The sequence below is a fragment of the Thalassophryne amazonica genome, chromosome 15 (genome assembly GCF_902500255.1).
Source record: "Thalassophryne amazonica chromosome 15, fThaAma1.1, whole genome shotgun sequence".
In the NCBI taxonomy this organism is placed as follows: Eukaryota; Metazoa; Chordata; class Actinopteri; order Batrachoidiformes; family Batrachoididae; genus Thalassophryne; species Thalassophryne amazonica.
This window is the reverse complement of record NC_047117.1, coordinates 42,181,473-42,194,015: the sequence shown is the minus strand read 5'-3', so window position 1 is coordinate 42,194,015 and position 12,543 is coordinate 42,181,473. Positions and strand designations below refer to the sequence as shown.

Below are 12,543 nucleotides of genomic sequence, written 5' to 3'. Positions count from 1 at the left end.
ATCTCCAACCTTCCTTTTCTCTCAAAAATTCTTGAAAGGGTAGTTGTAAAACAGCTAACTGATCATCTGCAGAGGAATGGTCTATTTGAAGAGTTTCAGTCAGGTTTTAGAATTCATCATAGTACAGAAACAGCATTAGTGAAGGTTACAAATGATCTTCTTATGGCCTCGGACAGTGGACTCATCTCTGTGCTTGTTCTGTTAGACCTCAGTGCTGCTTTTGATACTGTTGACCATAAAATTTTATTACAGAGATTAGAGCATGCCATAGGTATTAAAGGCACTGCGGTGGTTTGAATCATATTTGTCTAATAGATTACAATTTGTTCATGTAAATGGGGAATCTTCTTCACAGACTAAAGTTAATTATGGAGTTCCACAAGGTTCTGTGCTAGGACCAATTTTATTCACTTTATACATGCTTCCCTTAGGCAGTATTATTAGACAGTATTGCTTAAATTTTCATTGTTACGCAGATGATACCCAGCTTTATCTATCCATGAAGCCAGAGGACACACACCAATTAGCTAAACTGCAGGATTGTCTTACAGACATAAAGACATGGATGACCTCTAATTTCCTGCTTTTAAACTCGGATAAAACTGAAGTTATTGTACTTGGCCCCACAAATCTTAGAAACATGGTGTCTAACCAGATCCTTACTCTGGATGGCATTACCCTGACCTCTAGTAATACTGTGAGAAATCTTGGAGTCATTTTTGATCAGGATATGTCATTCAAAGCGCATATTAAACAAATATGTAGGACTGCTTTTTTGCATTTACGCAATATCTCTAAAATCAGAAAGGTCTTGTCTCAGAGTGATGCTGAAAAACTAATTCATGCATTTATTTCCTCTAGGCTGGACTATTGTAATTCATTATTATCAGGTTGTCCTAAAAGTTCCCTAAAAAGCCTTCAGTTAATTCAAAATGCTGCAGCTAGAGTACTGACGGGGACTAGAAGGAGAGAGCATATCTCACCCATATTGGCCTCTCTTCATTGGCTTCCTGTTAATTCTAGAATAGAATTTAAAATTCTTCTTCTTACTTATAAGGTTTTGAATAATCAGGTCCCATCTTATCTTAGGGACCTCATAGTACCATATCACCCCAATAGAGCGCTTCGCTCTCAGACTGCAGGCTTACTTGTAGTTCCTAGGGTTTGTAAGAGTAGAATGGGAGGCAGAGCCTTCAGCTTTCAGGCTCCTCTCCTGTGGAACCAGCTCCCAATTCAGATCAGGGAGACAGACACCCTCTCTACTTTTAAGATTAGGCTTAAAACTTTCCTTTTTGCTAAAGCTTATAGTTAGGGCTGGATCAGGTGACCCTGAACCATCCCTTAGTTATGCTGCTATAGACGTAGACTGCTGGGGGGTTCCCATGATGCACTGTTTCTTTCTCTTTTTGCTCTGTATGCACCACTCTGCATTTAATCATTAGTGATCGATCTCTGCTCCCCTCCACAGCATGTCTTTTTCCTGGTTCTCTCCCTCAGCCCCAACCAGTCCCAGCAGAAGACTGCCCCTCCCTGAGCCTGGTTCTGCTGGAGGTTTCTTCCTGTTAAAAGGGAGTTTTTCCTTCCCACTGTAGCCAAGTGCTTGCTCACAGGGGGTCGTTTTGACTGTTGGGGTTTTACATAATTATTGTATGGCCTTGCCTTACAATATAAAGCGCCTTGGGGCAACTGTTTGTTGTGATTTGGTGCTATATAAAAAAAAATTGATTGATTGATTGATTGACATGTGAACCTAGTATTGAAGTAGTGATGAAATCAAATTAGATTGATCATTATTGTTGTGTCTGAAAGAAGAAGAAGAAAAAAAAAACCTCTGAGCTAACACAATGTGTAATGTAGCTGGGTGATGCTTTGGATGAGGAGGTATGAAATAAATATATTGAAGGAGACCCCTTTCACAGCAATGTTGCATCCAGTGATGGGCACAGCTAACCAAATATTTAGCTTTGATAAACGCTAATCAGCTAACTGAAAAGTTAACGTTTATAACTCTAAACCGATTAAACTACCAAAATATTCATGGGAAGCTGCAGCTAACCGATAACTTTCAGTAGTATCTCCAGTACACTCTGAGCTACTAACAAGCCGATTTTGAGTTTAAACACCATCAACGCTTCTGATAGAATCAAAGGTGATCACAAACCCAAACACAACCAATGAGTCAGCACTTCTGTCTTCATGCGCCCTGCCCACTGCTGTAGGGAAGCATCATTTACCTTGACAGCATACAGTAGTCCAGCCGTGAGGTACATATCTTGAAAAGGAAGGCAGGTTTGACATGGTTTTGATTTATAAATCAAAGTAATCCTGATAGAATAACTACATTAATGTCAAGTCTGTCATTTGTACAAAGTGAAAATATAACACATATCTTTTACTTTTAAAATAATGCACTAATTCTGAAGTTTTGAACATTTAGCACACGCAGATGCCCAAAGGGATCACTGCTGCTTGCACAACTGCAAGCTGCAGTGCACAGGAGTTTATTACATTATTAAACAATATTCAAAACTTTCAAAACTATTTCTCCCTCCCACTTGAGTCTATGTGTAAAATACGTCCTACAGAAATTTCTTTCAAGCCAATTCTTCCAAATTTTGAGCTCTTGCCTTTCTCTGGAATATTTATTATAATAATGAGAACATGCTGCACTGTCTCTGGCTGTGGACATTCCAAATATAGTACATCCTGATGATGTCCTAGGAGGAAGAGAGTACTGTTCAAGATAGTGATTTCATATTTTCTTCCACCCTCTTCTTCTAGTAATTATTTACTAAATCTGTCACTTTACTAGCTATCGAAAATAAATGCCTACCCTTAGTCTCCTGCTCCCAGCATTTTTGCTGTTGTACTTTCCCTGCTGAAAATACACTTGATACTGATGTATATAGTTTCATTTGGCATAGCTTTTTGGCCAACCTATCTACCTTCTCATTTGTTGGGGTACCTATATGCCCTGGAACCAACATCAGTGTTATCTCAATCCCTTTCCTTGCCACATCCCTAATTGCCAAAAGAATGCCGTAAATGAGGTCTTGCAAACTCTTGGATGAACCTGCCCCAATACAATTGATAGCTGTCAAAGTCAGTTCAGTGTGCATTGTTTGAACTGTATTTTATTAAATGTACTGTATTTAAGTAATATCACTGTGTGGGTCTGGGACCACAGTCGCAAAGATTACTTTAGTAACACACTATGCCAACATGGTTTAAAATCCTGCAGGGCACACAAGGTCCTCCTACTCAATCCAGCACATGTCCAGGCCTGTTTGAAGTTCACCAGTAACCATCTGGATTGTCCAGAGGAGGTATTGGGAGAAGGTCATGTGGTCAGATGAAACCAAAATAGTTTTTTTTTTTTTTTGTATCAACTCTACTCGCCATGTTTGGAGGATGAGAAAAACCCCAAGAACACCGTCCCAACCGTTAAGCATGGGGGCGGACACCTCATTTTTGGTGGTGCTTTTCTGCAAAGGGGACAGGAAAACTGGACCTTATTGAAGGGAGGATGGATGGGGTCATATATTGCGAGATTTTGGCAAACAACCTTCTTCTTTAGGGGAGGTGATGGTCTAGTGCATTGGGCTTGAGACCAGAAGCTCCTCGGTTCAAATACTAGCCTGACTGCAAAATCACTAAGGGCCTTTGAGCAAGGTCTTTAATCCCCTATTGCTCCCGGTGTGTAGTGAGCGCCTTGTATGGCAGCACCCTCACATCGGGGTGAATGTGAGGCATTATTTGTAAAGCACTTTGAGTGTCTGATGCAGATGGAAAAGTGCTGTATAAATGCAGTCCATTTACCATTTTCCCTCAGTAAGATCACTGAAGATGGGTCGTGGCTGGGTCTTCCAGCATGACAATAACCCAAAACACACAGCCAGGGCAGCTAAGGAGTGGCTCCGTAATAAGCATTTTGAGGTTTCTAGAGTGGACTAGCCAGTCTCCAGACCTGAACCCAATAGAAAATCTTTGGACGGAGCTGAAACTCAAAAATTGAAACATCTGGAGAAGATATGTGTGGAGGAGTGGACCAAAACCCATGCTGCAGTGTGCGCAAACAAAGGTTTCTGTACCAAAAATTAAGGTCTCTTTTTCCAATTGTATCAAGTATTTATTTCATGTAATACAATGATAATTAATTATTTAAAAATCATACAATGTGATTTTCTTATGTATTTTTTTTACATTCTGTCTCACACAGTTAATGTGTACCTACATTAAAATTCCAGACTTCTCCATTCTTTGTAGATGGGAAAACTTGTAAAATTGACAGTTGATCAAATACTTATTTGCCTCAATATATAAGGTCCCACAGTTAACAATGCATGTCAGACAGAGGACAAGCCAAGGATGAAGTCAAAGGAATTAGACCTCCAAGACAAGATTGTCTTGAGGCACAAACCTGGGGAAGGGTACAGAAACATTTTTGCTGCTTTGAAGGTCCCAATGACCACACTAGCCTCCATCATCTGAAAATGGAAGAACTAGAGCTGGTCACCCATCTAAACTGAGGGCCTTAGTCAGGCCCTCAGTCTCTCCAAGAATCCAATGGAGAGAGGAGAACCTTCCAGAAGGACAATCTCTCCAGCAATCCACCAACAGATGCACGCACAAGTACGGACAATTTAAATATTATAATCCACCTCACCTGCATGTGTTTGGATGTGAGAGGAAGCCGGAGCACCTGGATGGAACCCACACAAACATGGGGAGAACATGCAAACTCCACACAGAAAAGCCACAGGTGGAATCAATCTCTTGACCTTCTCACTGTCAAGCAATAGTGCTAACCACTAAGCCATTGTGCTGTCCAAAAACACCACAAAGTATTAAAAAATAGCCAACTCTAAAATTTATTGTTTAAATATGATTTTAATTAAATTCTGGAATTTTTTTCATTTCAATTTTAAATTTTTCACTTTTCATATTCATACATATGTTGATAATTTGGGTCTTTTTTAGAGCCTATCCCAGCAGTCATAGGGTGTGAGCCAGGATACACCCTGGATATGACACCAGTCAATGCAGGGCCACATATAGAAAGACAAACACATTCACATGTAGTTCACAGGCCGACAGAGGTATACATGCACCCCCCCCAAACACAACTCCATGAAGCTATATTTTCCTGAAGTCTTAGAGGGTTACATTAATGAAATTGAATGTTAACATTAAAAATTTTGGGATTTACTCCCTGTTTTCACACAATAAATAGACATACCCTATCATTGTCTTGCTGAAATAAGCAGGGACATCCATGAAAAAGACGTTGCTTGGATGGCAGCATGTGTTGCTCCAAAACCTGGATGTACCTTTCATCATTGATGGTGCCATCACAGATGTGTAGGTTGCCCATGCCATGGGCACTAACACACCCCCATACCATCACAGATGCTGGCTTTTGAACTTTACGCTGGTAACAATCTGGGAGGTCTTATTCCTCTTTTGTCCGAAGGACACAATGTCCATAATTTCCAAAAACAATTTGAAAATTGGACAGTGGGCAGTGGCGTTTCTGGATGTTGTTGATGTATGGCTTTCGCTTTGCATGGTAGAGTTTTATTTGCACTTGTAGATGTAGCGACGAACTGTGTTAACTGACAGTGGTTTTCTGAAGTGTTCCTGAGCCCACGCAGTAAGATACTTTACACAATGATGTCAGTTTTTAATGCAGTACCACCTGAGGGATCGAAGGCCACAGGCATTCAATGTTGGTTTTCGGCCTTGCCGCTTACATGTAGAAAGTTCTCCAGATTCTCTGAATCTTATGATTATATTATGGACTGTAGATGATGGAATCCCTAAATTCCTTGCAATTGAACGTTGAGAAACATTATTCTTAAACTGTTGGACTATTTTTCACGCAGTTGTTCACAAAGTGGTGATCCTCACCCCCATCTTTGCTTGTAAATGGCTAAGCCTTTTGGGGATGCTCCTTTTATACCCAATCATGACACTCACCTGTTTCCAATTAACCTGTTCACCTGTGGAATGTTCCAAACAGGTGCTCTTTGAGCATTCATCAACTTTCCCAGTCTTTTGTTGCCACTGTCCCAAATTTTTTGAACGTTGCAGGCATCCATTTCAAAATGAACAAATATTTGCACAAAAACAAAGTTTATCAGCTTGAACATTAAATATCTTGTCTTTGTGGTGTATTCAATTGAATATAGGTTGAAGAGGATTTGCAAATCATCGTATTCTGTTTTTATTTACATTTTACACAACGTCCCAACTTCATTGGAATTGGGGTTGTACAACTTAAAACACTAATACATATTGTGTTTTACATCTGACTGCCCCAAGGCCTCATGATATCCTCCACATTGTGCACTTGAACATGTAAAACTGATGATCACCATTTTTATATATTTTTGTGTGGTTTTGTGGTCAACCTTGTTACACCTGTGATGTTCCCGTTTGACTGCCATAGGAAATTAATGGGTATCCATATTATATTCATCAATCAGATGAGAAAACATCCCCATACACACCACCACAACACACACACACAAACACACACAAACCACACATTTCAGACTGAACAATGTCTCTCTTTCCTGCACTCCAGATGAAACAGTGTATCATATTGTCACACAGACTAGACAGGTGTCTGTAAACCCATCTCTTTCCTGTGCTTTTGCACCTACTCCCCCCATGCGAACTACACCTTCTACACCAATCAGTGTGTCATATCTTCACACAGACTACCAAAGCATAGCTTCATGCTTGCCTTGCACTCTTTTTACTCTGAGCATGAGTACACAGTAAATTTTGCAGAGTAAAATGTTCTCTGCTGGGATAACATTTGGTCCCAGTCCAAACAGAGTTAAATATACTCTATCACAGTACTAAATCAACTCTATCACAGTGTAAAATCAACTCTTATTGGAGTAGAAACACTTGATTTGGCAAGATGGTACAGCTGATTTCACTCTATAATAGAGTGCATTTTACTGTATTTAGACTGGGACCAAATGTTATCTCAGCAGAGTAAATTTTACTCAGGAAAATTTACTGTGTAGGTGACTGAACAGGCAGTTTTCTATCAGAGAGGCTCTGGACCAGATTTTACAGCAAGATGAAGAGGGAACTGAAGTTGAACCAGAGATAGAGGAAGGTGTCTTGGAAATGGAAGACAACACCTATTTTGATCCAAACTTTGAGGAGACAGACCAGTCACCAAATGAAGAGGAAGAGGCACTTGAACAACAGGCACCTGAGGACACATTCCAGTGCTCTGGTCTTCATCCCCCCAGGACAGAGGAGGTAGAGCAAGAGTGGAAAACATCATAAAGAGGATGACATTAAGTCCAGTTTCCAACTCTTTTACCAGAGTCCATTGAGGAACGACATGGTGTTGTATCATGATGATGATAGGAAGAGAAATGGTGTTGGGGTCAATTTAAAGGAGAAGTATGTGACGAATGTGTTTGAGGTTAAGCAACTGTCTGACAGGGTAATGAGTGTGAAATTAAAGGGTTGATGATGAATATCATTAGTACATATGCCCCATAGGTAAGTTGTGAGATGAAGGAGAAAGAAGATGTCTGGAGTCAGTTACATGAAGTGGTGGAGAGTGTGCCCAAGCATGAAAGAGTGGTGATAGGAGCAGGCTGCAATGGGCATGTTGACGACAGGAACTGAGGTGATGAAGTAATAGGTAGATATGGTATCAAGGGCAGAAATTTGGCAGGGCATAATAGTTAATTTTTGTAAACAGGATGAAAATGGCTGTGGTGAACACCTACTTTAAGAAAGGGGAGGAGCACATGTGGCATATAAGAGTGGAGGAAAGTGCACCCAGGTGGACTACATTCTTTGTAGGACATGCCAGCTAAAAAAATGGAGACTGTAAGGTGATGGCAGGAGAGAGTGTAGCTTGACAGCATAGGATGGTGGTTTGTAGGACAACTTTAGAAGTGAAGAAGAAGAAGAAGAGAATGAGAACTCAACAAAGGATCAGATGGTGGAAGCTGAAAGAGGAAGACTGGTGTGAAATTCGGTGAACAAGTGAGAAAGGCAATGGATGGAGGGGAAGCAACTTTAGACAACTGGAAGAGTACTGCAGATGTGGTGAGGGAGACAGCTAAGAAGGTACTGGTTGTGACATCTGGACAGCAGAAAGAAGACAGGGAGACTTGATAATTGAACGAAGATGTCCAGGAAAACCTAAGGAGAAAAGTTGTCAAAAAAGAATTGGGATAGTCAGAGAGATGAAGAAAGCAGACAGGTGTACAAGGAGATGTGGTGTAAGGTGAAAAGAGAAGTGGCAAAAGCTAAGGGCCCCTTCACACATAACACGATTGAAGACGACTGGCACAGGAAGGAGGAATCACAAGCCACTCGTGAAAAATCAGAGCCGCCTCGAACGCCTCATACAGCTGTCGTCACAACCATTCACGCACAGCATATGCACTCTACATTGATGTGCTGCTCATGCCTGTAACCCATTTCAATGGCAGGCAAGATGACGTTGCATTGTCAACTGATCGTGTTTGCAGCATTCGCACGGCATGTCATGCCACAGCACGATATGCTGCACAAAATCATCGCCCATGTTGCACCGTGGCCAAATGACGCAATTGAGGCAGCCTTCACACCAGTGTTCGAAAGATGGCAAGTGCCCTGCAAGTGACCATTTAACCCCCTCTTGGCAGGTGTCAGTGGGAGTCCAGGTGCCACCCATGAACATCCAAAACCACTCGTGGGGCACCTAGAAAAGGCAGGGCTATTCGTGCAGCTGACACGAGAGTAGAGGACAGGTGACCGCATTCGAGCTGCGCTGTGCAAATGGCCCCACAATGTTTAACTACCCCACGAGTGTGCCGTTGCCAAGCAACACATCATGCAAGTGTGTTCCCCTGCAACAGATGTGGCGTGCAAGTGTCCCCCGCCACAACACATGTGGCGTGTGAGTGTCCCCCTGCACCATGAACCAACATTGTCAGGTGCTGCTGAGGTGGCTGGAGTGTGATCACTGTCCAGCGTAGCACACATCTGGACAACTAATGTCCAGCTCTTAAAGCTGACCGCTGTGGGCGGCCTCTCATGCTCTAATGATATGCTGATAATTATGTACAGACAAGATCACATGGGGACCGGCCAGCCACGTCTGAGCGCAGACAGCACGGCAAGGTGCCTCTCAGCTGATCGCCAGCCAGTGACTCACTGACAGCTGGAAATGACGGCTCAGTTCACATGATGTGTTAAATTAAAAACACAGTGAACCCAGCCAAGACAATTTCATAAATAAATACTCCAATAACTACATATACAATTACATAACAAATACATCAAATAAATAATCACAGAACAAAGATACTGACAGTGTCACTTTGTTCTGTGCGCTGATCGCAAAGGTGGGTTCCTCTGCAACAGCTAGGATCTATGGACCCGCAAGAGACAGCTGGAGAAGACGTACCGTGTTATGATGGACATGACCTTACAACACTCTATCGTGAGGCACATGCATGTGCATGCTTTCTTCACATGGAAATACATAAAAACACATATTGCTTTTGTAACGGGCAGCAGCAAAAGCGCCGGCATGCACAACATCAGGCAGCTGCCCCATGTGACAAGCTCCATGTGATCACGTGAACACTCAGCTCGACATGAGTTACGAAGGAATGAACATATCAGAGAGACAGCTCAGGTGGGATAGTTTGGAGACTAAGTCAGAGAGGTGAGATTTTATATGGTTTGGACATGTGCAGAGGAGCGACCCAGGGTATATAGGGAGAAGGATATTGAGGATGGAGCCACCAGGCAGGAGGAGAATATGGAGGCCAAAGAGGAGGTTTATAGATGTCATGAGGGAGGACATGCAAGTGGTTGGTGTGACAGAGGAAGTTACAGAGGACAGGGTGAGATGGAAACAATTGGGCACTGTAGTCTCATTTGAGGGCAGGCGCTAAAGAGGTAAAATTTCTCTACTTCCGTTGGAAAAACCACAGCATTTTCAAAGGGTTTTTTACCATGAGGCACCTGCATGTGCATGCTGTCTTCCCGTGGAAATACATAAAAACACATTGCTTTTGCAACAGGCAGCAGCAAAAGTCCTGGTGTGCAAAACATCAGGCAGCTGCCCCATGTGACAAGCTCCATGTGATCACATGAACACTCAGCTCGACATGAGTTATGGTGTCCTTCGGCACGGCTTCATTCATGTCACTCAGTTAGGAAACAATTGGGCACCGCAGTCTTGTGTGAGGGCAGGCGCTAAAGGGGTAAAATTTCTCTCCTTCCAGTGAAAAAAAACCCACAGCATTTTCAAAGGGTTTTTAACAATTTAAGCAAATAAAATGAAACTGCAAAGAAAAAGTGACGATGCAGTGGGAAAGTGGGCATGTGTTGCAGTTTGTTTCTGACCCAGAGCACAAACATGCTGAGGCGGTTTTGCAAGTGAGAGAATGGAGCTACTCTGGTTAGCGGACACTCGTGTCTTGTGGATGGCATGCCGCAGGACAGACATGGCGTCATGTGGAACAGAGCTCATGTGACTGACGTGACATTCAGATTGCCCACTGCGTGTTATGATCTAACGTTCCGTTTCACCTGGGGTAGCCTGTCAATGTGCATGGCATGTGCTTGCTTGCTGCAACCCATCACAACAGTGATATATGTTTTTATGTACGTCCACATGAGCAAGCAGACACACACGTGTCACAGGTCACAGTGGGCAGTTGTTAGTTCATGTTCAAATTCAAGTTCAAGTAGTTTTATTGTCATTTCAACCATATATACAGTGAAATGAAAAAAGGTTCCTCCAGGACCAAAGGTGCTACAAAGAATATTATTATGGTTTATTACGATAAACAATAATAAATACAGGTAAGCAGTAAAGTGCGGTTGTGAGCATTTTTTCTAAAGTGAAATAGCATAGCTGCAGTTATTGACCGTAAACATTGCACTCTTAAAAGATGAGATTGTGTGTGTGTGTGTGTGTGTGTGTGTGTGTGTGTGTGTGTGTGTGTGTGTGTGTGTGTGTGTGTGTGTTCAGTCCAGTCACAGGAATATGTGTGACTGTTCAGACCAGACTCTGATTGTTGAGGAGTCTGATTATTTGGGGGAAGAAACTGTTACACAGTCTGGACATGAGGGCCCGGATGCTTTGGTACCTTTTTCCAGATGGTAGGAGGGTGAAGAGTGAGTGTGAGGGGTGTGTGTGTGATCATCCACAATACTGGTTGCTTTGTGGATGCAGCGTGTGGTGTAAATGTCTGTGATGGTGGGAAGAGAGACACCGATGATCTTCTCAGCCATCCTCACTACTCGTTGCAGGGACTTGCGATCCGATACGGTGCAGTTCCCAAACCAGGCAGTGACACAGCTGCTCAGGATGCTCTCGATGGTTCCTCTGTACAATGTGGTGAGGATGGGAGGTGGGAGATGTGCCTTCTTCAGCCTTCGCAGGAAGTAGAGACGCTGCTGGGCTTTCTTGATTATGGTGCTGGTGTTGAGAGACCAGGTGAGATCCTCTGCCAGGTGAACTCCAAGAAACTTGGTGCTCTTGACGATCTCCACAGCAGAGCTGTTGATGTGCAGTGGAGAGTGATCACGTCTTGTCCTTCTGAAGTCAACAACCATCTCTTTGGTCTTGTCTACATTCAGAGACAGGTTGTTGGTTCTGCACCAGTCCATTAACTGTAGCACTTCCTCTCTGTATGCTGACTCGTCATTCTTGCTGATGAGCCCCACCACAGTCATATTATCTGCAAACTTGATGATGTGGTTCAAGCTGTGTATTGCTGCACAGTCGTGAGTCAGCAAAGTGAACAGCAGTGGACTGAGCACACAGCCCTGGGGGGCCCCAGTATTCAGCATGGTGGTGCTGGAGGTGTTATGTCCGATCCGCACTGACTGAGGTCTCCCAGTCAGGAAGTCCAGGATCCATTTACAGAGGGAAGTGTTCAGGCCCAGTAGGTTCAGCTTCCTGATCAGGTGCTGGGGAATGATTGTGTTGAATGCTGAACTAAAGTCTATGAACAGCATTCAAACATAAGTGTCTCTGATTGAGTGCCAGGTGAAGAGTGGTGGATATGGCGTCGTCCGTTGAGCGGTTGGGATGGTACGCAAACTGCAGAGGGTCTAGTGAAGGAGGCAGCAGGGTCTTGTTGTGCCTCATGACAAGCCTCTCAAAGCACTTCATGATGATGGATGTGAGTGCGACGGGACAGTAGTCATTGAGGCAGGACACTGAAGACTTCTTTGGCACAGGTATGATGGTGGTTGCCTTGAGACATGTTGGGATGGTGGCATTGCTCAGGGAGATGTTGAAGATGTCAGTGCAGACATCTGTTAGCTGGTCTGCACATTCCCTGAGCACTCTACCAGGAATGTTGTCTGTTGCAGCAGCTTTCCATGGGTCAACTCTGCGTAGAGTTTTCCTCACACCAGCTGCTGTAAGGCACAACACCTGGTCGTCAGGAGGAGGGGTGGTCTTCCTCGCTGCCACACTGTTCTGTGTCTCAAACCGAGCGTAGAAGTCATTCAGCGCATCTGGAAGGGAGGTATCACTGT

At 43.2% G+C, this 12,543-nt stretch overlaps 1 protein-coding gene across 1 annotated transcript in view; it reads right to left on the bottom strand.

Moving 5' to 3' along the window:
• The window catches only part of LOC117526580 (complement C3-like), a gene marked incomplete at its 5' end in the record, with an annotated part of 127,466 nt that overhangs the window by 108,721 nt on the left and 6,202 nt on the right, over positions 1-12,543 (bottom strand). Inside the window, 4 exons of the mRNA XM_034188639.1 lie at positions 2,946-3,073; positions 11,142-11,428; positions 11,525-11,771; positions 12,022-12,522. Of these exons, the coding sequence (XP_034044530.1) occupies positions 2,946-3,073; positions 11,142-11,428; positions 11,525-11,771; positions 12,022-12,522 (1,163 nt within the window). The remainder of the gene's footprint in view (positions 1-2,945; positions 3,074-11,141; positions 11,429-11,524; positions 11,772-12,021; positions 12,523-12,543) is intronic.